At 37.8% G+C, this 25,013-nt stretch overlaps 3 protein-coding genes across 3 annotated transcripts in view; all 3 read right to left on the reverse strand.

Moving 5' to 3' along the window:
• The window catches only part of LOC140150283 (fibrocystin-L-like), a 74,853-nt gene extending 68,393 nt beyond the window's left edge, over positions 1 to 6,460 (reverse strand). The window contains 3 exon segments of the mRNA XM_072172289.1: positions 1,965 to 2,150; positions 5,037 to 5,278; positions 6,279 to 6,460. Of these exon segments, the coding sequence (XP_072028390.1) occupies positions 1,965 to 2,150; positions 5,037 to 5,100 (250 nt within the window). The 5' untranslated portion in view covers positions 5,101 to 5,278; positions 6,279 to 6,460.
• A 495-nt stretch (positions 6,461 to 6,955) lies between these two features.
• LOC140150284 (fibrocystin-L-like) lies at positions 6,956 to 16,938 on the reverse strand. The gene is made up of 10 exons (XM_072172290.1): positions 16,923 to 16,938; positions 16,544 to 16,629; positions 13,592 to 13,714; positions 12,773 to 12,878; positions 12,050 to 12,259; positions 10,952 to 11,068; positions 10,220 to 10,336; positions 9,483 to 9,548; positions 7,936 to 8,090; positions 6,956 to 7,237 (listed from the first exon to the last, which is right to left on the reverse strand). Exons 1-10 carry the CDS (start codon positions 16,936 to 16,938, stop codon positions 6,956 to 6,958), a joined length of 1,278 nt encoding a protein of 425 aa, XP_072028391.1.
• Positions 16,939 to 16,957: 19 nt separating this feature from the next.
• On the reverse strand, positions 16,958 to 20,899 carry LOC140150285 (fibrocystin-L-like). The gene is made up of 3 exons (XM_072172291.1): positions 20,755 to 20,899; positions 19,700 to 20,002; positions 16,958 to 17,127 (listed from the first exon to the last, which is right to left on the reverse strand). The coding sequence occupies exons 1-3, from the start codon at positions 20,897 to 20,899 to the stop codon at positions 16,958 to 16,960; spliced, it is 618 nt and encodes a 205-aa protein (XP_072028392.1).
• Between the last annotated feature and the right edge of the window lie 4,114 nt (positions 20,900 to 25,013).

A 25,013-nucleotide genomic window follows, 5' to 3' on the forward strand; every position in this document is an offset into this window, starting at 1 on the left:
CATGCATGTAAACCAAGAAACAAGTGAGAAAGCATATAAACAAAAGTTTCTGAAGGAAGTAAAACATTGGCTGAAGGTAGCTTTGTTGTGGCCCTCTATCAAGGAAAGCCATTTATTGGCAAAGTCGTGGAGTATGAATGTTGTTAGCAAGAATGTGCATCCACTCTGACAGTGATGCAGGAGAATATAGCATCACATTCATGGAAAGTGCAGGATAAAATTTGAGCACCTACAAATGGCCCAGATCTAAGGACGAGTTGTGGATTCCCAAAAAAGACATTCTGACTACCGATATACTAACACTGACAGGCAAGTCTAAGCATTTGTTTAAACTTTCTGAGGCAGATATAGAGTCCATACAGCAATATTTGTGAGTTGATTTGTGAACTAAACTATTTGCCAATTAATGCATGGCTTGCCTGCATAAACAGCTGCTTTAACAAATATGGGCTTTTGTGGAAATATTCTGGTCACTCTAAACTGATCTAGTTTCTAAAAACTATTTTAAAGTGAATTACGTTATCCGTACCAACAAGTCAAGGTTTGCATCTGTTTGAAAGGATACCAATACCAGGCCCATACTATAGATGTGTTTTGCTTGAAGGTACCCTGATCATTGATGTTTGACATGGTTGAGATCACTTTACTTATAGACCAAACTAAATCAAGTATATTTTTTTCTGCTGTAAAATCACAACAATGAAACTGGTTGTGAATGTAGAAATTTCTCAAAAAATCATATCATCAAAATAACAACAATATATTTTGATTAAGGTTGGTCTGAACCCTGGAATTATGAAAACTTTCGGGCTTCATAACTGCTAAATTATACTACTTCACCAAAAATATTTGAAATTTGGGCAAAAATCAGGGTTTTTATGATTTTTTTTGAAAATTTTGCATTTTTGACCATTTTTGGTGCAAATTTCTCAAAGTTGGTCAAAATTCAAAAAAATAAAAAAAACGGTCCCTAGATATTTTTATCTAGTTTTTAAAAATTAATAAAAAAAATTTTTGGCCAAACAATTTTTTTGTTACGTTGCACGAAAATATTTGGGCCAAAAAACCCGTTTTTGGGGATTTTCTCCAAAATTGAGCATTTTGGCCCAAATTGGACCTCACAGATGAATTCAGTAAGTCATTTCCAGTCTAAAAATGTATACTTTTATATTCTTTAGACTAATAATTTAGCAGTTATGAAGCCCGCAAGTTTCCATAATTCCAGGGTTAAGACCACCCTTAACAGAGCAGTGAAGAGTGTTAGAATAAAATCTTTGATTCATGTAACATATGAATTTTTAGAGAGTGTTTGCATTATCCATTTTGTAGATTTGATATAGTTTTGCTGATAAAGAGAATGAGTGTGTTAACGTAATAAACCATGTTTTATGTTATTCACCTTTAACAATGTTTAAATGTAGGCATAGTATTTTTCTATACAAATGATTAGTTGTTCGTTTGTGTACATTAGCAGGAAGTTGGTAAGGAAGTTTTTCAGAACTTGGTAAAGACTGAAACTATTATTTATTTTTTTATTTATTACACTTTATCACTGGTATATACAATAATTATAATATAACATCAAAATATATTGCACATGAATATTCAAAAGTACATACAAAAAAAAGGAAGTAAAGATAAAATTTTGCACCAGTGAAAGGCAAGGACTAACAGGTGCAAAGCACCTCTAGGACAGTCCCACCAAGGATCAAAACAATGAGGACACCCCCTCCCCCCTCCACCCTCCCAAAAAATTTGAAAAAATTAGTTGTAATATTTTGTAAAGTTTTTTAAAAATATACCTGAATGCACTTTACTTAAATAGAATGAAAATTGTCACTAAAAATGTTGAAAAATACAAGGAAACATAAATGCATCAATTCACAAGGAAAATGAATGCGTCTGAAAGCACTGCTGCGTAGTGCACACCCATGCAATTATATGAATACATTATTCCTTTGTACCTTGAGGTGATCTAAGTCCAGCACTAAACCCAGACCCATCATAGTCCACACTATCTGCATCAGCAGTCTGTTGTACAGTATACCCTATACCAGTTACATACGTCGGTACCAGCCACTCCCATGATACTGTGTCACCAGCTACAATGTCTACCAGCTGAGGATTCCATTTGTACCCTGTCCCATAATCTGTAAAAGAAAAAATACCAAGATAGGATGCTATGAGTTTGACAAGTACCATTTAATTAGGATTGTCTAGTTCTTTAGGATTATGGTTACGATCATGTTTAGTGTTTGTTGGGAACATAATTTTCGCAACTTTGCTACTGAAACTACCAGACTTCATCAGGCAACTGACCCGTTGGACTGGTCATGTGATAGGTTAGGGTTAGGGTGAAGTTTAGGGCTAGGTTTAGGGTAAGGATTAGGGTTAATAACTAAGTTATTGGGTCTTTAGACTAATGACCCTTTGGACTATCGACTCATCAAGTTATCAGGTTTTTGAACTAATGACCCTTCAGACTAGGTTTAGGGTAAGGATTAGGGTAATAACTAAGTTATTTGGATTTTGGACTAATGACCCTTTTGACTATCAACTCATATAACCCATGTAGTATACTGTTTATGTTTAACTTTTTTTATTTAATATTTAATACTCCTTGTAATTAGAGTATCCAGGATTGCTGTCCTTTGCATGCTGATCTGCAAGTATACTTTACAATACATACTGAAGACATAATGGCTTTAAAAAGAGCTGTTAAAGGTGAACCTCATTGAAAATAAAGTTATATATCAATGGAAAGCTTATGATATCAGGATATTAAAAATATTTTTTCCGATTTTTTGATGGCCAATAAAGCTGAAAAATTAAAAAATGAATGAATTTTTGTCTTTTTAAGGTGCCCAAAAGCACCCAAATCAATCGTCTTTGACCTTGAGAATGCTCGTGGCGTAAGCTCAGGGTTCTTGATCACGTGATCCTACTCGGAAACATGTAAACAAGACTTGCTTCCTGTACTTTGCAAGCTGCCCGGCAAGTCTGATTTTCACAATAAAGCTTGAAATGAGAAGAATCTTCAAGTTGCTGATTCCTTCTATATATTAAGAAATAATAGAATTATTGTCAACACGAAAATGTTCCGTAAATTTTGACAAAATCAGTCATAACTGGCTGGGTATAACTGGGTAATTGAGTTTGAATTTAAGCGCTGGGATCAATTCCATGCGCAAATGATTCTGCTACCGTATACCGTTCATGTCATGGACTGAATAAACATGATCGAATAACAAATTAAATAACTTGTTTGTGACATTCCCTATTCTTGATTCATTTTAAAATATCTGATTTTTTAAAATATCGTCTTGTAGTAATTAAAAAATTAATAAAAAAACCCGCCGATTTCATCAAATCCAGCCCATAAAGGTTTTCATATTTAGCGCATTATGGTAATACATTCTCCGGTACATTCTTTCCACACAATCACGATTGAAAGAAACAGATACTTTATTATAAAATAAATACAATTTAGGCTTAGTAGACCGTTATTTGATGGAATTCTGAAATCTGAATAAAATTAAAATATTGCCACTTGTGTCACGATTCTTTTAATGATACTACAATCAGTGTACTGAAAAAGTGAAACATTCATGTTTTATGGATTACCGAACACGATCGTAAATTGCTGCTTTTATGCTGAAGAAATTACAGGCAGCCACGCCCGATCAAGGTGGGCAAACACAGCGACTCGCCGTCTCTCCGGCAGCACAAGTTTGCGCCGTGTTTCAGCAGATTTGATCAATCATTCCCTTATATTTGGAACATTTACAGGAATAAATTTTGCTGATGAAGTAGCAATAAGTTGGAAATATCAGAATGTGAATATCAAATCGGTCATTTTGTCTGCAAGTACAGTACGTACAGTCGCAGAATCACGGAACACTTTCGGCGACTGAGACTCAGTCATAGTCAGTCACTGTACTGAGTTCACCCCGCCCGTATGTATCTACTGAGTTCACCTATCATACATGACCGGTTGTAAAGTTAAGAAATAATTAAAAATCCCGTTACATGTACTTTATTCTATTCCTTCATTTTCTCATTGTGATAAGTTCATCTCAACTTGGTGTGACGATCTGAACTGGTAGCACTAGCAGTTATTTTTGCAATCTGTTTTCATTCCGGTTCTTCTGCAATTTTACGCTCTTCGTGCTTTTACTGTAATATTCCCTGCATATCGTGGATGGCTTGGCCTATCCCAAATCACCCGCCAGCACTTTTCCCATTTTTAATCCACACACTTTATTCAGGAACTTCATTCTTGATTTGATCATGATGTTTCCTTCATGTTATTCTTATTTTATTGAAGATATTTTTCATGTAAAGTAAGTTGACAATGACTGAGTTAGTGCATTGGCCAGATGCATCCCACAGTAATGCATGGACATTGTGTTTACAATCAAACCCGAAGTAACTGTGTGTCCCGTGCTGGCGTCATCATCGAAAAGCGCCCAATTTGAGCGATTTACGTTTTGTATTTTAGGGGGTGCCAATATCCAATCTTTGCATGGAGATAATGTCTATCCTGGTGCGTTAGGCAAATAAAAAATATTCTTTTCTGCTTCCTGGCATCCTAAGCTTTCCATTGATATATAACTTTATTTTCAATGAGGTTCACCTTTAAAAGTAAGGCTTCCGCTTGCAGACTGAAAATGGTAGCTATGGTGCCAAATTAGATGCATAACTTCTAATGTGTCATCCTGAAGAAGGGAACCAAGGAAGAACAGTGCCAATGTATTGATTGGTCACACCAGGGTAAATAATAAAATGTCCAAGCTAATCCTAATGAAGGCTTATATGAAAAGTGCATTTCAATCTTTTGTAGTCATGAAAAGAATTGGAGGACACAAACAGACTTCACAACTTCACAACCTGTAACCACATTCTGCTCAAAAGTCTTCTGAGATTGATATTCATTTTTAAAGTAATCTTTTAAAGTAAAATGCTCCAGAAAAATGGGTTGTTATACTCTGTGTAAAATAATTGGTGGATCATGGGTACACTAATTTTTGACCTACCCTCATGTTTTCCCTGGTTATCTACAGATGCAACATTAGCTTGTGGCCTTGGCATACATTTCATCTCTGTATCAGTCACTGATTCCACCTCACAATTCACTCCACCAAATGAGATAGTGGTTTGTAGCAGAGACGTTCCAAACCCTTGTCCTGTCAGAGTCACATGACTACCTCCAGCTAGTGAGCCTATATCTGGGTTAATGTTGGACACTTGGAGGATGTATTGGAATTGGGTCACAGTACTGTAACAAGAAATACAAAAAAATTACATGGGCATAAGTTAGAACCTTATCAATGCTTGCATTAACAAAAATTGTCCTGTACTGTCCTGTGATTAACTGGGATGTGACTTCCTTCATATCAGTGTAGCCCTGGTTACCAATGGTCACCTCTACATCATAGGTGCCTGGTTCATGTCCAGGTAGCTACAAGTACTGTCCTGTGATTATCTAGGATGTGACTAACCTAATATCAGCGTAGCCCTGGTTACCAACGGTCACCTCTACATCATAGGTGCCTGGTTCATGTCCAGGTAGCTACAAGTACTGTCCTGTGATTATCTGGGACGTGACTTACCTAATATCAGCGTAGCCCTGGTTACCAACGGTCACCTGTATATCACAGGTGTCTGGTTCATACCCAGGTAGCTACAAGTACTTTCCTGTGATTACCTGGGATGCAACTTACCTAAAATCAGCGTAGCCCTGGTTACCAATGGTCACCTGTATATCAGAGGTGTCTGGTTCATACCCAGGTAGCTACAAGTACTTTCCTGTGATTACCTGGGATGCGACTTACCTAAAATCAGCGTAGCCCTGGTTACCAATGGTCACCTGTATATCAGAGGTGTCTGGTTCATACCCAGGTAGCTACAAGTTCTTTCCTGTGTTTATCTGGGATGTGACTTACCTAATATCAGCGTATTCCTGGTTACCAATGGTCACCTCAACATCATAGGTGTCTGGTTCATACCCAGGTTGCTACAAGTACTTTACTGTGATAATCTGGGATGTGACTTACCTAATATCAGCATATCCCTGGTCACCAATGGTCACCTCTATATCATAGGTGCCTGGTTCATACCCAGGTCCCTACAAGTACTTTCCTGTGATAATCTGGGATGTGACTTACCTAATATCAGCATAGCCCTGGTTATCAATGGTCATCTCTATATCATAGGTGCCTGGTTCATACCCAGGTCCCTACAAGTACTTTCCTGTGATAATCTGGGATGTGACTTACCTTATATCAGCATAGCCCTGGTTACCAATGGTCACTTCTACATCAAAAGTGCCTGGTTCGTGTCCAGGTAGGTTGCATATAATTTCAGTTGTAGATTGAGAAATTACATGGATGTCTACATCACCAATGGCGACCACTGCTCCACTCCCAGTGAAGCCATCAACAGTTATTGTAAGCTGACTTCCCCCTAAAATTGGACAATTAAAGAATGTTAATAAATTTGCAATGTTAACTGCTCAAATTCAACACTGAACCAAAGAGTGTAGACTCTGATATGTTTGTGTGTCACTTATGGAGGGCAAATAATGTACTTCCTGATTTAGTTTACTATATGATTCAAATTGCTTTGTTGTCAACGTTCTACATGTAATGTGTTGTGCCAATGCGTGCTAAGCGCTGAATTCACTAACCTTTTTAATGCTCAAGCTTAAATACGCAAATTATTGGTCGATTTTGGGCTCTTGCCAAAAAATGCCAGAGGTAAACTTTTTGCCATCCATGAGCAACCAAAATGGCAGATTAAAGAGGGCGTAAATTTTTTTGATTCTATACTCGTTGGGTAGATCACACATAACTTATAACAATTTCACAATTGACCTTTGCAGCCATGATCAGCTCCCGAGTTTTGTACAGGTTACAACGAGACAATTAGCAGTAAATTTCTTGTCCAGGGAACTTCAAGCTAACTCAATTTTTACATGAGGGTGCACTAACCACCACCTGAGTTTGAAACCACAATTTCTTGCACCATACATGTAGATGAATGCCTTATTGTATAGTATTTTCTGATGTTGCTCAACCCACTTACCCAATACACTACTAGTAGTTGGACTAATACTGCTGACAGTTGCTGTCAAACTCTCATCATATGTGAAGGCATTGGATTTAACAATGTCAGCCTTCTTTGTGGTAACTTTGACATCAACTGTGGTAGCACGCTTACGACGACGGCTGGGATTCTGAAAATAATAAAACATTAAAAATGTCAGCCTTAAAGGTGCGTGACCAAATTGTGGTCTGCAATACATTGTGTTTCCTACTTCACATTGAGGCCCATCACTTAAACATTCTATTCCAAGTTAAATTGATCCTGTGATTTGGATAATATAGTTAGCTATATGTGCTTACTATCAATCACTTTTAAAATATGCAAACATAAAAAGCCCCATCCACAAAAGTGTAAAGGGTTTTGAGCAAATCATCAATACACATAGTTACATACGATCATGTAAACCTGCAAATTTGTGTCTTAATCCCATTAGCTCAGTTGGTAAAGCACCAGACTTTGGTACAATTTCATGTTTTCAAAAGCACTCGATAGTAAGCACATATGCTAACTATCAAGTTTTTACGGTATCCTAGTAGGCAGTAGGACAGTACAAAACTACCATGCTTTTGTTCATACCACTAAACGAAACATATTCCATGCCTACATTTCACAGGGATGAGGCTACCAATCTGGTCAAGCACCTTACAACTTATTCTTGAATGACTTTGAGTAGGTTGAACAGAAATTTGAGGTCTAACCTCTCAACACCTCAATCTGTTTGTTTTTTAAAATCATGATTACTATGCTTTCATTGACTATCCAATCACATAGTACTAGCTTCTGATACATTATTAATACTGTGTTCATAATTTCTGTTATAATACATACTGATTCCATGGTAATTTTACAGATGATCTCATCATAGCACATTGACAACACTCTGCATGATTTGGTTCCAACAGTGACAGATACTTCTTCTGAGTTATTATCCTCATCAGTAATACATGGGAAGCCATGGCCTGATATGGTTAACTGTGTACCACCTAGATAAAGAAACAAGAGAATACTAGTGAATTTGCTGAGAGAAGACACAGAGAGAAGACACATCTTATTTTGCTCTGAGTTTGCTGTCTTTGTTTGCTACTTCAATTTTTGACTTGAATTTGTTTTTAAACTACAGCATGTAGTTCTTGTTGTTTGCCTGAAGAGAGGTTTATCTGCTCGAAACATCGGTTGTTGTTTTTTGTCTGTTTTGGTGTTGTTTGACTGCTATGTACACAGTGATTTTCATCACTTCCAGTGTACTGTTTTCCTGACACTTTTGTGGGCTCTGGAATTGGCCATTTTTGGCCATCTAACTTTGCCTGTTTTTATGCCTACTCTGGATGTTTGGTTTAGCATGTCTGTTTATATGCACAGTGATATTCATCACTTGTTCTAGTGCAGTTTTGTCTTACCATTGATCCTTGTTGTTTTTGTAGGTTCAGCACTCGTCTGTGGGCCTTGGAACTGGTAATTTTGGGCTATCAAACTTTGCCTACTTCTTATGCCTACATTTGCTGTTTTTGTCCCCCTGCGTACTGTCTAGTCTGCATTTTACTTGTTTCCCCACATCAAGTTGGTGTACCTTGCTTTTTTTCTTTCCTTAAGAGAATACTGACAAATTGTATTGTCACACTCTGATATGAACTTCATATTGGTTACAGGTCATTATTCCGAAAACCCAATACCTTTGTTATACACCCTTATCCTTACACTAACCCTAAACTTTACCCTAACCTATACCTAAATCATAATCCTACACATAACGTCTTGTGCTAGGACACAGGAGATCTGTTGTGCTAGGTCTTATATTTATAGCAAGTAGCTTGTGACAACCTCAGTGCTTACCTACCTAGAAAAAAACCAATATAAAGAAACTAAACATCTCAAAAAAAGTAACTAACCCCTTAAATAATGACCATTATTCGGGTGATTGTATTACAAATCTGTAAAATGCGTTGGAAACAGAATTTATTTCTGCACATTTTGACACCTCATTTGCAGCAATTGACTAAATATTGACGTCACAGCATGCATTTAAATCAATGTAACCCAAGATTTTAAAGTTGCAGTAAATTGTATTGATTTTGTATTCAGTGAAATGGAAAGAAATCTGTGTAATGATATCTGAGTGTTTTTGTATTGTAAAAATTTGTATGTAAGTGCAACTTTCAAATCTGGACCTCACTACATTAAAGTGACCAGTATTTTATTGTTTTCTGGGCTATCGTATCAAATGAGGTGTCAAAATACGCAGAAATAAATTCTGCTTCCAACACATTTTACAGATTTATAATACAATAGCCCCTTTTTGAATAATGGCCATTATTTAAGGGGGGTTAGTTACTTTTTTTGAGATATTTATAACAATGTATATCAAACTTTTATCTTACCTACTGCACTACCTTCTGGTGGCTCAACGTCTATAATCTCAGATTCATAGGAAAACATCACATCACCTGAAAAAATAGAGGAGATTTTGTTGGATGTTACATAGAATTGATCATTATCATTGGGTAAATGGAATAGACATTGGTTGTTTAAGTTCTGCCTGGAAATACCAAAATATTTAACACATGTATCACAACAATTCCATAGACCTCTGATGCAACGCAATATGGGAATGCATACAACATAATCAGTCCCCCGAGTGGAGTTGTACAATAAATCTGTGTATCGCATAGTTTCTTCGAACTGCTCGGATGCCAACATTATTTTTTAAAAATTATATGCGCAGATGATGCACTGAGTGACTTTACGCTTGCACCAAGTTAGTTCAAACCAGTCAAATTTGATTTATTTTTATCAAGTTAGTTTGACATAAAATAATAATAATGATATCGAATGGCTTATTTTTATGTGATAGAATATATTGCACTTGATATAAAAATATTGCACTTGTCTTCTAATCATGCAATATTTTTCTAACTCATGAAATAAATTATATTCTTTCATCACATACAAATATATTCAATATCATGTAATTATTACAACGTTCATACACTTACCATCCTGATACAATGCTAGACCTTTTCCATTAACATGGATGAGTACAGGGTATTCCCCCATAGGTCCCTGTCCCACAGCGCACTCAATAATAGAGTCTGCTGCACTAACGACATCCACTTACCATCAGGATATGATGCTAGACCTTTTCCATTAACACTGATGAGTACAGGGTATTCCCCCATAGGTCCCTGTCCCACAGCACACTCAATAATAGAGTCTGCTGCACCAACGACATCCACTTACCATCAGGATATGATGCTAGACCTTTTCCATTAACACTGATGAGTACAGGGTATTCCCCCATAGGTCCCTGTCCCACAGCACACTCAATAATAGAGTCTGCTGCACCAACGACATCCACTTACAATCAGGATATGATGCTAGACCTTTTCCATTAACACTGATGAGTACAAGGTATTCCCCCATAGGTCCCTGTCCCACAGCGCACTCAATCATAGAGTCTGCTGCACCAATGACATCCACTTATCATCAGGATATGATGCTAGACCTTTTCCATTAACACTGATGAGTACAAGGTATTCCCCCATAGGTCCCTGTCCCACAGCACACTCAATAATAGAGTCTGCTGCACCAATGACATCCACTTACCATCAGGATATGATGCCAGACCTTTTCCATTAACACTGATGAGTACAGGGTATTCCCCCATAGGCCCCTGCCCCACAGCACACTCAATAATAGAGTCTGCTGCACCAACGACATCCACTTACCATCAGGATATGATGCTAGACCTTTTCCATTAACACTGATGAGTACAGGGGATTCCCCCATACGTCCCTGTCCCACAGCGCACTCAATAATAGAGTCTGCTGCACCAACGACATCCACTTACCATCAGGATATGATGCTAGACCTTGTCCATTAACACTGATGAGTACAGGGTATTCCCCCATAGGTCCCTGTCCCACAGCACACTCAATAATAGAGTCTGCTGCACCAACGACATCCACTTACCATCAGGATATGATGCTAGACCTTGTCCATTAACACTGATGAGTACAGGGTATTCCCCCATAGGTCCCTGTCCCACAGCACACTCAATAATAGAGTCTGCTGCACCAACGACATCCACTTACCATCAGGATATGATGCCAGACCTTTTCCATTAACACTGATGAGTACAGGGTATTCCCCCATAGGTCCCTGTCCCACAGCACACTCAATAATAGAGTCTGCTGCACCAACGACATCCACTTACCATCAGGATATGATGCTAGACCTTTTCCATTAACACTGATGAGTACAGGGTATTCCCCCATAGGCCCCTGCCCCACAGCACACTCAATAATAGAGTCTGCTGCACCAACGAGATCCACTTACCATCAGGATATGATGCTAGACCTTTTCCATTAGCACTGATGAGTACAGGGTATTCCCCCATAGGTCCCTGTCCCACAGCGCACTCAATAATAGAGTCTACTGCACCAATGACATCCACTTACCATCAGGATATGATGCTAGACCTTTTCCATTAACACTGATGAGTACAGGGTATTCCCCCATAGGTCCCTGTCCCACAGCACACTCAATAATAGAGTCTAATGCACCAATGACATCCACTTACCATCAGGATATGATGCTAGACCTTTTCCATTAACACTGATGAGTACAGGGTATTCCCCCATAGGTCCCTGTCCCACAGCACACTCAATAATAGAGTCTGCTGCACCAACGACATCCACTTACCATCAGGATATGATGCTAGATCTTTTCCATTAGCACTGATGAGTACAGGTATTCCCCCATAGGTCCCTGTCCCACAGCGCACTCAATAATAGAGTCTGCTGCACCAACGACATCCACTTACCATCAGGATATGATGCTAGATCTTTTCCATTAGCACTGATGAGTACAGGGTATTCCCCCCATAGGTCCCTGTCCCACAGCGCACTCAATAATAGAGTCTACTGCACCAACCACATCCACTTACCATCAGGATATGATGCTAGACCTTTTCCATTAACACTGATGAGTACAGGGTATTCCCCCATAGGTCCCTGTCCCACAGCGCACTCAATAATAGAGTCTGCTGCACCAACGACTTCACAAACAGCGCCACCTATTGTTACGACATTCTCATGCAAGACATCACTGAAGCCACTGCCACTGATAGTTATCACTGTTCCATGGTATTGAGATCCTTGGGCACAAAAGATTTTAACAGATCTTAGTTAAACCTTGATAATACTGGCAGTCACAGCATTGGAGAAACAATCTCTGGTGATCAAATGCTGGAAACTATTGTGCAAATACTACTGCTGATTCAGTTGTTGCTATAGCAACTATGATTTGTATTGTATTCTAGTTGAATTGAATCCAAATGATAGCAATTTTATGCATGCTAGTGACTTGGAGGTTAATGACTGCGCTGTTTTGAGGTATTGCAAAATATCTAAACATTTTGCTTTGGAATCGAGGAATATTCAGAGGCCCAAAGCAAAATGTTTAGATGTGTGAATACCCTAAAATAACTGATGCTGTCATTATCCTTGTTCATAACCATCACTTTTCACTTTAGAAATTGCCAGTAAAATTAGACAGCAAGCATGATGTGTGACAGCGTCTTGGTTTGAATTTCAGTCCACAATTTCAATTCTCAATCACCATTCTCACTGAGTACACAGGTTAATTTATAGTATATAAAAATACGCACCTGATATTGGGCTGACGGAGGTGACATGTGGCGTAGACTCTAAATCATAGGAGAAGGTACAATAACCAGCACATATGGAAGGAATGGAATTCACCATGACCTCAACCTGAAATCAAATCAGTAAAAATTGTTATGTCCTTATTTTAGACTAGTGATAGAGAAGAACTCTCTTGCCCATGGTGAACAAGCAATGCATATTAAACATGGAAGTAGGGTCTTGATTGGCTAATTCAATCATTCAACAATCATAACAGGAGTATGAGCAGTAATCTGATGCATCAAAGCTTTGTTAGGCACTTATGATTTCACACCACCAAATAAGAGTTATATGGTTGTGCGCCCTTAATTTTGCTTCTCAGAAAAACCCATGCATTCTCAATTTAAGCATTAAAATGAGCAGAAATTTGCATAATGTTAGCCAAATTTGGATTGGTCATGATTAGTAATATTAATTCCTGCAAGTGTACCACAGATGGGAGAGATCGAATAACTTTTAATGATTTTAAAGCAGCCTTTTCTTTACAGAAACACTGGCATGGTTCCCAGACATTGTAGACTTCGAGGGCCAGTCGTAAAAAATAATGACGGTTAACATAATATTTTTTCCCAGCCAGAGGGATCAGGCAAGGGCTGATTTCAACCATCATAGCTGTCGCTTACAACTGAGTCACTCCTGTGAAGAAAAAATGATGTTTTCTTAAGGTAAATTCAGCACATATCTCTATAGGACTCTGATTTGGTGGTGTGAGATCTTATGAAAGGTCACAAAGGGAACACAAAGCCCTGTATATGGATTTCATCTGGAATAGCCAAACTGACCTGTGAAACCAGATGAGGTGTGCGCAGATATTCCCCAGGTATAGGTCCTTGGAAAAGGCGGCCTTCTGTGATCTCTATCACTGATGCAGACACATCAAGACCCACTAAACCTGCTTCATTCACCTGTTTCAAGAAATCAACGATATGAATACAGTTTTTAAAGCTGAAATACAAGCAGACAGCAAAATGAACAAATTCTCCTGCAGTGGAAGAGGAAGTGACATAAGTCATGCACATTGTGCATAAAACTACATGGAACATTTTCAGGAAGGCCGCCACAGCGAGAAAAAAGGGGGTAAATCGGGAAGCTCCTTCCTGGGATATTTGGCAAAACAAAATAATTAGTCTGGAGAGTCCTTAGACCTGCAGACAAATGCTAGGATCATTCATGGATGGTTTTAAAAAAGATAATCCAAAGATTATAATTTTGCATCCAGAAAGGGTAATATTAATTGTAATTTGTGTTTTACGTCAAGTTAGGGTCAAACGTGTAAACAAATAGTTTTATTAAATTTTTCTCTATTTTGATGAAATTACTATTGTTTTAAAGGCCCATTCAGTGATGTTCATTCTGTATGATCATAAAAATTATCAAAATTCAGATTTTGGTACCTTTGTCATTGTCATAGAGGTGCTAACATGCATAGCATGCTATTCAGCCTAAAGCTGTGTATTAAGACAAAATAAGGCATTTACATGAATCTGTACTGAATTTATATACTGACAGCATATAAATTAGCTACATGTACTTGGATGGGGTTTCAACTTCGTCAATACTGCTGTTAAAAATACCAAATGACAATTTGAATGACTTATCCTTCACTTTTCAGCAATTTATAAAGAATTTTAACTTTTTTACTCTTTCGCTGGGATCACTGAATGGGACTTAATGTTACTGTTAAGTTACTCTTGTTGTAGGTTAGAGGGTAGCATGACCTGGAAGTGTTTGCACTCAAATATTGAGACAAATAAAGCTGGCACACAAGAGAAATGGTATGTGATATCATGATATTACTCATAATAAATCATTTTTTTAATTCTTTCATGGTCCTGATATGCGCTGGTGATCAAGATGTGAGGTCGCTTCAACTTCTACACGTCACGACCAGGTCAACCGTCTCGTTGTATTGACCATTGATCAGCCGATGTTTGTTTATCACTTCTGCATTTGACGCACAGTACACACCACAGAAGAATTTTAAAAATCACATTAACACACTATACCTTCATAAGAGGTTGATTTCCACCTTTAGAAGCCCACTCTACATCCCACGCATACCCAGCACAAGTACCATATTGGTTAACTAACACTACTGATACTACACACCATACCTTCATAAGAGGTTGATTTCCACCTTTAGAAGCCAACTCTACATCCCATGCATACCCAGCACAAGTACCATATTGGTTAACTAACACTACTAATACTACACACCATACCTTCATAAGAGGTTGATTTCCACCTTTAGAAGCCCACTCTACATCCCACGCATACCCAGCACAAGTACCATATTGGTTAACTAACACTACTAATACTACACACCATACCTTCATAAGAGGTTGATTTCCACCTTTAGAAGCCAACTCTACATCCCACACATACCCAGCACAAGTACCATATTGGTTAACTAACACTACTGATACTACACACCATACCTTCATAAGAGGTTGATTTCCACCTTTAGAAGCCCACTCTACATCCCATGCATACCCAGCACAAGTACCATATTGGTTAACTAACACTACTCATACTACACACCATACCTTGATAAGAGGTTGATTTCCACCTTTAGAAGCCCACTCTACATCCCATGCATACCCAGCACAAGTACCATATTGGTTAACTAACACTACTCATACTACACACCATACCTTGATAAGAGGTTGATTTCCACCTTTAGAAGCCCACTCTACATCCCACGCATATCCAGCACAAGTACCATATTGGTTAACTAACACTACTCATACTACACACCATACCTTGATAAGAGGTTGATTTCCATCTTTAGAAGCCCACTCTACATCCCACACATACCCAGCACAAGTACCATATTGGTTAACTAACACTACTCATACTACACACCATACCTTGATAAGAGGTTGATTTCCACCTTTAGAAGCCCACTCTACATCCCACGCATACCCAGCACAAGTACCATATTGGTTAACTAACACTACTCGTACTACACACCATACCTTGATAAGAGGTTGATTTCCACCTTTAGAAGCCCACTCTACATCCCACGCATATCCAGCACAAGTACCATATTGGTTAACTAACACTACTCATACTACACACCATACCTTGATAAGAGGTTGATTTCCACCTTTAGAAGCCCACTCTACATCCCACGCATACCCAGCACAAGTACCATATTGGTTAACTAACACTACTCATACTACGCACCATACCTTCATAAGAGGTTGATTTCCGCCTTTAGAAGCCCACTCTACATCCCACGCATACCCCGCACAAGTACCATATTGGTTAACTAACACTACTCATACTACACACCATACCTTGATAAGAGGTTGATTTCCACCTTTAGAAGCCCACTCTACATCCCACACATACCCAGCACAAGTACCATATTGGTTAACTAACACTACTCATACTACACACCATACCTTGATAAGAGGTTGATTTCCACCTTTAGAAGCCCACTCTACATCCCATGCATACCCAGCACAAGTACCATATTGGTTAACTAACACTACTCATACTACACACCATACCTTGATAAGAGGTTGATTTCCACCTTTAGAAGCCCACTCTACATCCCACGCATACCCAGCACAAGTGCCATATTGGTTAACTAACACTACTCATACTACACACCATACCTTGATAAGAGGTTGATTTCCACCTTTAGACGCCCACTCTACATCCCACGCATACCCAGCACAAGTGCCATATTGGTTAACTAACACTACTCATACTACACACCATACCTTGATAAGAGGTTGATTTCCGCCTTTAGAAGCCCACTCTACATCCCACGCATACCCAGCACAAGTACCATATTGGTTAACTAACACTACTCATACTACACACTATACCTTGATAAGAGGTTGATTTCCGCCTTTAGAAGCCCACTCTACATCCCACGCATACCCAGCACAAGTACCATATTGGTTAACTAACACTACTCATACTACACACCATACCTTGATAAGAGGTTGATTTCCACCTTTAGAAGCCCACTCTACATCCCACGCATACCCAGCACAAGTACCATATTGGTTAACTAACACTACTCATACTACACACCATACCTTGATAAGAGGTTGATTTCCGCCTTTAGAAGCCCACTCTACATCCCACGCATACCCAGCAAGAGTACCATATTGGTTAACTAACACTACTCATACTACACACCATACCTTGATAAGAGGTTGATTTCCACCTTTAGAAGCCCACTCTACATCCCATGCATACCCAGCACAAGTGCCATATTGGTTAACTAACACAATCCCTGTGTCCAAATTAGTCTCTACCAACTCTTTCATTTTCTTAGCTGTAGCATCAGCAGCAACTGTAAAGAGAAATAAGAGACTAATGCAAAAGAAATTCAACTTTGCCAATTTGTGCCCTATTTGGGTTTTTTTTATAGCCACACCTATGTATCACAGTCAGTTTAGGGTGTAATCCTGTGACTTTTTAATACATCATACAATTTTCTTGAACAACCCCAAAAATGTTTGTCCTTTTGCGTGAAGCAGCAGACTTATCTGATATATTAATTGATTTTTCATTTATGTATTTTATTGCTATTACCAATAATCATGCAGTTAATAAGCTAAATGAATCTAAAAAACTGCTAACAAATCGTCGGCCGCAACATATAGTGGTGTTTGTGAAGGACAAAATACGTCTCCGAGCAAAACATTTTTGAAGGATATGCTACTAAAGTGTGTGAAATTCATGAATTGGACGCTCACTCTTGCCCAAGATGCAGATTTTCTGAATGCGTGAATGAGTTGCATCAATCATGTCATGATTTAATATTTGCACGCCGAGTTTATATTCTCATGTTTACAAGTGGACCTGGATATATTGTATACTTGGATTTAAATGGATGAATAGTTCTACCATTAGGGTTTACACCCGGTAAGTAGGTTTTATAGATTTTATAAATGTGATTACAGTTTTATTGCCTTAAAATAAGAATTTTCTCTTGACCCACCAAAAGGCTGACAATTCATGAATTATACCGTATGTACCGGTGGCTGACAGTAAAAAGAGAGCTCAAGTTTTCCTTGCACTGTATCTTCAAATCTGTAGGCCTTATTTTTCCATATTGGCCAGCATGCTTATAATTTATATCATCATGATTACTACGCTTTTTAGCCTGGCTTGAGCATTTTGTTTAAGTCTGGCACTGCTAGCCCAACCAAGCATCATGCCTGCCCGGCATCATGAGCGCGAGCATGCAAGTGTCACTGCACGGCGCGACCGTTTACCGAGCATGCGAGGACCGTTTAAACAAACTTGCAGAATGATCCGAGAAAAATAGAATGGAATGATGCTCTAAAAATGAATTAAAAAACAGTTCCAGGTTTAAATTACCTAGTCCGAGGTAGCCTACTCACAATCACATCGTCACACCTCCGTCACTACGATGACTGACTTTCTATGGTGAGGAACCCGGGTGAGGAACAACAAATGCTAGGCCTAGCTAGCATGCTAGGCCCCCTGTGCCATGATGTTTCGGAAAGAACAACCAGCATGCCCGGCCAGCATAACTATTTATAGGGCCATGATATTTTGAGCTTCATTTATTTATAGGGCCATGAATGATATTTTGAGCTTCAAATTACTATACAAAATAATAAATAGGCCGCAGTAATTTTCTCATCTGGATGATAATAAAAATCAAGATTCAGATTTTGTTAGTGGTTTTCCTGTGTTTTTTTTTGGGGGGGGGGAGCCGTGTTCCCGCTCGTCCACATTTGCACTGCATACAGTACGACGATACTCTCAAAGAGAGGAATGTACTCACCGGTAGAAGAAGAAATGTTTCATTTCAAAAATATCTAATTGGCAATTTTAATGACTAAATATCCTTCAAGTACGCAATAACAAATTTGTATTTTTACACCTTCACTGGGATGTTTTTGGGCCTTAAAATAATTTAATTGTAATATCGTTTGGTTCCTGTTGTTGTTGCTATTTCTTGTTGCTGTGACTCGTCTATTCTTTTGTTTTTTTCCTGTTTGGGATTCCCCAATTGTATTTGTTTTGACTCACGTCATACGATGTAATCATAATTATTGAGAGCAATAGATGCCGGGATCGGGAGCAGCTGAGGCCTAGACGCAGGTCGTAAAGCTCACTCCAGGAGCTCACTCGATCAACGTAACACAGGGACAATTTGGCAAACATATTAGGAAAAATTGTTTATATTTATTCAATAATTCATTCAAAACAGGACCCTGTTTTGTTTAGAATGTGTGTGCATATTTAATGGTTTACCTGCTGTGATCGGGGCTGCTTTTATTTATTTTTTTGAAGGTAGTCGCCATTTGAATTGGACGCTGCAATTACAATGATGCCAATTCTTTATCCATGTTCGGGCCTCGATCACCCCATGTTTTGATTACTACGTCAGACGCGGAAGTCATTGTTGCGCGTCCGGAGTCAATTGTGAAATATTAATGACCTCGAATTGCGTTCGCGTTTTCACAAATAATAAAATATGATTGGATCACACGCATCATGCATATTCATGAGGTTATGAATGGATAATAGCTAGCTCTAAACCTATACGCCACTATGTGAAACGGAAAATTTGGAAACTCGCTCTACGCCACTATGTGTTGCGACCGACGAAATGTACAAAATTTCTGTGGAACTGATTGAGCATGGTGACTACCTTGATTTATTTTACATAAAAATGAGTTTCACTAAGAGTAAAGCTGGTAATGAGTCATTCCAGTTGAAATCCATAAACATTACCCCCTATGGAAGACATGACCTTAATCTCCCACACAAGTGGGGGGGGTTGATTTCCAAATGGAGTCACCTATTCAAGTAACCAGATTTGAAATTCACACTCAATAGGGGTGTATGGATTTCAACTAGTATAGCCTGCAGCATTAGCATACCTGTAACCAACTTTCCATTTAGTTCTAATTCAAAACTCCCTGTAACAGGCTTAGTTGCTGCTACAATACGACCTACAGCCATATTAGTACCAGCAGTAAAATCAGGATGACCATAGACCACTATGTCACTGTAAGGCTCAGCTGATCCAGAGAGAACTGTCGCATCTTTGATGCCCAGAAGTGGGAAATCATGTCCACAATTAGCTGCCATAAAGTTGATGTCAAAGCCAAGATCTATTTTGGAGACTTCAACATCGTATACAAAGTTACCATTAGGCGTGGCTGGTAAAGAGGTTCTGATATCTGCAAAGGAAATACATGACTAATTTGATTCATTACTGCTGTACATATTATTTTCTGTCATACATGCATGGTATTTGTCCTAATTAATGCCCCTACAGAGCTTTTTGAGTGAGGCCTGTCTATACCACTTTTCACCCTGATGTGGCAGTGAATCGCTAGCTTTTACTCAAAGCACTGGTGTACAAACGCATGAGCTTTAAAATGCTGTCTCAGCGCCTTGACGTTACTGCCACATCAAGGCAAAAAATGGTATAATCGTCCCCTTTTCAATACACCTTGACAACTAAATTCCATAAATTGCTGAATCAAATTCCCCCAAAAATGACGGATGTAAGTGCCCAAGGGATGTGATCACAACTTGACTTGTCAGCAATGGAGAATTGACCTTTTTAAATCCCAGAATCTTTTAAACTGTGCAATTAAACTGTGCAGTACATGTACATGTAAATATCATAAACAATGTGGAGTGCACATCAGCATGACATACTTGACGTCCAATCCAATACACAAAAACCTGTGCATCCGGCCGGATGCACACATTTTTGTTTTTTTCAACGTTTATGTGCACTGGCCTACTCTGCGGAAAGATTAAAATTTGTTCATCCTATTAACCCAGAGAGCTAAGTATAATAATTTTCAAATTAATAATGAATTAGAATATCAATATCTTGGCTATATCCATCAATAAACCTATCAATACAAACAGGGCCTATGACCGACCCTTGAGGCACACCAAATTATCTTATACTTACAGTTATCGTAGTCAGAACCAATGAACAAGTTATCAATAAACAAATCATCTCCAGCTAGTGTAGCATTCTTCATATATATCCTGGCTACTTTGATAGGTGTCCCTTCCTGTACATTATCTTTAATCCATCCTTGAGTCATCACCATCTTGTATACATCAATGCAATCATATCCCCAGTGAGAGGTGTAGCTACATAGGAAAAACATACATTACAGTTAAAAAAGATTATAGTTGGTTCTCAACAATTCTTAATTAATACACAAATTTAAGTTTGGGTAAAAAAGTTAAAATTCCTGTCGGCAGCATAATAGCGCTCCCAATACTCTGCACTAAACCCTAGTCAGTAACCAAACAGTTGTCCAACTGACACAACAGCGAATTGCACTGACATGGAATAGCTTCCTGGACCACATTCACAGCCCAATAATTGGCACCCAACAGAGGAAATCTGTGAGTAAGTGGAATAGAGTGGAACAAGACCTGTTTCTTGAAGAAAGTGTGTGAAAGGCAGAAGCAGTCCCGTTCTACACTATTCCACTTGCTCTTTGGAAATTATCACGTCTGTAAGGATCTTATATGCATTCTCACAAATTTCTTTTGCTGGGTGCCAATTATTCGTCTGTTAATGTGGTCCAGGAAACTGTTCTGTGTCAGTGCATTTTACTGTCATGTCAGTTGGACAACTACTTGGTTACTAACATGTGTTTAGAGTAAAGCCAAGAATTTTCTGCTTTACAAATGCTAAATTCCGCTTTTCTCCGCTTTGTAATTTTAGCACATTTCTGACATAATAAAATTTCACAAGAATCTTGTAACGATCATTGCGATTTGCAAAGTTGGGATGGGTGATTGGGTACCATGGCTGCAATGGGAGGTAGGACAGGCGTTGTAAATGGTAAATCTATGACGGATTTTACTTTATTTTGATGAATTTTGAAGACCCATTTCATTTAGTATTTTATTTATTTCTTTTCAATTGTATTTTTTTTCCTTTTTCTAGGCCATTTTTGCTTATTTTCTTTAATTTTTTTCTCAGAAATGCGTTTTCCGCTTTACCTCCAATTCCGCGATTTTCGGAAAATTCTTGGCTTTAGTTTAGAGTAGAGTATTGAAGCAATCCTGTGTGTAATTTTGGTTCATTTTTATGGACAGGATTCTAAGATATGACCTTGTGAAAAAAATATACGTTTATTTTTGAGGCCAGTTTAGTATATTGATCAGTGTGCCTTGCCCAACATAATGAATATATTCAAAGAAAACTTTGGTGCTTACTTCACTTTATTTCACTGCAGTAGATACATAGCCAGCTTACATTAATAAAAGTTGATAGTGAGTTTCCCATCGTATATTTGTTACCAAATGATGAGAGAACTATTTTATTGTTCATTATATTTTGGAAAGTCATCAATATTTAACACATATCAGACCAACACCACATCCAAGGCAAGAAAATAATAGGCCAATACAATCAAGTTTATTTAGTATATTGACCTCTATGCACTGTTTGCAGGAGATGTTTTTCACACTATCACAAGTAGAAATAAGACTGAAATATTCCAGAAATTTTCAATAAAACGGCAAAAAAATGAATTGTTTCTCCAAAAAAACCTTTCTGATGCAGCATTAAAAAGGCAATGAGAGCACAAGACAGGAAAACTACAATCAACTTAATAACAAAATAGGATTTGTTGTAAGTAGTTCAAATGACAGATATCATTGCATGCATTGTTTCTTTTTTATGGAACAATGCACAACCTCAAAGGGAGGGCATATTATGTTGGTAAAATTTGGCAATATTCATACCGATTTTTTCGAGATCGAAGAAGGTGTTAAACAAGGATGTGTACTTTCTCCAATTTTATTCTGTATTTATATAAATGAATTCACAAAGTTACTCGAACATCATAAATTAGGGGTAAATATTTGTAATGTCCGAACTGGTAGCCTCTTTTGGGCTGACGATATTGTACTTATTGCAAATAGCGATCATGAACTACAAAGGATGTTAGATCTTGCGGCTGACTTTGCTAACGTGTGGAGACTAAGCTTTAATCATAGTAAATCCAATGTATTGATTGTTGGCAAACGATCGAATCCAAATAGATTATGGAATTTGGGAGAGAGTGTTATTAACTTGAAGTTGACAGGTATAAGTACCTAGGTGTCACTCTCAGTAGAAATATGACAAGTCATTACCATATCGAAGAAATTATTAAAAAAGGGAATCGTATGATTGGTTATATAAAATCGATTATAGATGGCCAGGATGATTTTAAACGTGTGTATTACGGAGATCTTTTATGGAAAAATTTGGGTATCTCGAGTATTAATTATGCTGCCGCTATATGGGTACCTAATAGCCTAGGTGATGCTAAAAAACTTGAGCGTCTCCAAAATCAAATGGCTCGTTCAATTTTAAAAGCGCCCAGGAATACACCGATTGAATGTTTACTGGGTGATCTTGGTTGGCAACCAATCTCTGTTCTCCAAGACAAAGTACGTGTGAAATACTTTGATAGATTAAGATGTATGTCTTTGCATCGTTGGCCTAAATTGATGTTTAATGTCACAAGCTCACTTTATAATTCAACAAAGCCAAAACAACTTCGCTGGTTATCTTACTTACAAAATGTGTTTATTGAATGTGGTATGGATCATGTATTTAACAATGTTTCAGTGAGCAATGACTGGGTTAATAATTTGACTAACATTCTTTTGGATAATTCACTTCATAATTGGTTGAAAATGTTGCCTCTAAATCGTCCCTGATTGATTACCAATTGATTAAACCCACGCCTAGTCTTGGAGAATATCTTGTATGTAACTTTGACTTTTATGCTGCATCTCTTAAGTTCAAAGCACGTTCAAATACGTTACCGCTCAACGGTAGAACTCGTTTAGGGAACAATGGAGCGGACAGTACTTGTCCTTTATGTAATAATGGAATTGAAGATATAAGACATTTCATGTTTGTATGTAAAGCACTCCAAAATATCAGAACTGCCGAATACTATAATCTTGAGTATCAACTTAATGTAAATAGCTTAGATTTTATATGGCAATTTTTTATATGCAGTGATCTAAATGTAAAAACATGTCTCATGCTTGGGACTTCAAGTGAACTTTTGTTTGATGTTAATAGTATCGATGTTGATTGTATGCTAAATATTTTTGATTTAACTTGTAAATCATTCCTTAAACGAGCTTGGTCTTATCGTAGTGAATGCCTCAAGTAGAGTAGATACACTTTTGTTCTCATTTAAATAATCACTTGGTTGTTCAATAACACGCCTTTATCTTTGAATTCCAATGACCCGCGAGCATCTTTTCCACCAATTCCATCCCATTGCTCTATGCCCTCTTGCGTCCTCAATTGATGGAATCTTTGCATTGAGTGGAGAGAGGTGTCGTTAATGAAACAGCCGAGTGATTTGATTTTATTCTGGGTTCATTTTGATGTTGTTTAAATTTGTTTGTTTCCTTGTATATTAATGTAAGAACGCACCGTCGGGTAGATGTGTGCCGCTGTTATAAAAGCGTTGTTCTAATAAAATTATTATTATTATTATTATGGAAAATATAAAACTGCAAGTGCATGACATTTGTCAATTGAGCATTATTAGCCTGAAAAGTCTTTAGTGCCTGTGTAAATGTTCTTCATACATCAAAATGCACATTCAAGGTTAGCTACTATTGGTTCATTATCTGATAATATCAATACAGCTTATGAATATGTTTCAGTTATGTTCATTTGAGAAATTATAGGTCAAACACTTTTCTCTAATATGTGACTGGACACTACGCATCAGCCGTGAAGTCGGCCCCCAGTCAATTTTGTTTTATTTTGTGTTTAGAAAATATATATTATAAGCTTTAAAATAGTATATCATTTGACTTCAAACAATATCCAGAAGCGGGGTTATGGTTTATTGAACTCTGCTCCTTCAACAAAATGGTAACTTTTTTCGGTTCTATGTGTGTCTCTTTTTCCACATTACTGGTAATAAAGTCATAATTGGCGGTCATTTTAAATCATCCCCAAGTCAACACGGTTCAGGAATGTCCTCTCATTGTTATTGTTGGTTATACATACCCAAACAAAATACAATGCAATTGTAACCCACCATTTGAACAGGATTTAGCCAAAGCAAACAAAGACTAGATGATTAGATTATTATCCTCTTCAGTAATAGGATTATTGATTGGTTTAAACGCTATCAAATAAGAAACATGTCGCGCCTAATTGAGACAACTATGAAT

This window comes from Amphiura filiformis, chromosome 4 (assembly GCF_039555335.1).
Source record: "Amphiura filiformis chromosome 4, Afil_fr2py, whole genome shotgun sequence".
NCBI classification, from domain to species: domain Eukaryota; kingdom Metazoa; phylum Echinodermata; class Ophiuroidea; order Amphilepidida; family Amphiuridae; genus Amphiura; species Amphiura filiformis.

Coding starts and splice junctions, on each gene's coding strand:
- LOC140150285 (XM_072172291.1), bottom strand. CDS start 20,899: ATGGTGATGACTCAAGGATGGATTAAAGATAATGTACAGGAAGGGACA. Junction 20,003..20,754: donor TGGTTCTGACTACGATAACT/GTAAGTATAAGA, acceptor TTTCCTTTGCAG/ATATCAGAACCTCTTTACCA. Junction 17,128..19,699: donor AAATGGAAAGTTGGTTACAG/GTATGCTAATGC, acceptor TTCTCTTTACAG/TTGCTGCTGATGCTACAGCT.
- LOC140150284 (XM_072172290.1), bottom strand. Junction 12,879..13,591: donor CACCTCATCTGGTTTCACAG/GTCAGTTTGGCT, acceptor ATTTGATTTCAG/GTTGAGGTCATGGTGAATTC. Junction 12,260..12,772: donor CTCCGTCAGCCCAATATCAG/GTGCGTATTTTT, acceptor TTTGTGCCCAAG/GATCTCAATACCATGGAACA.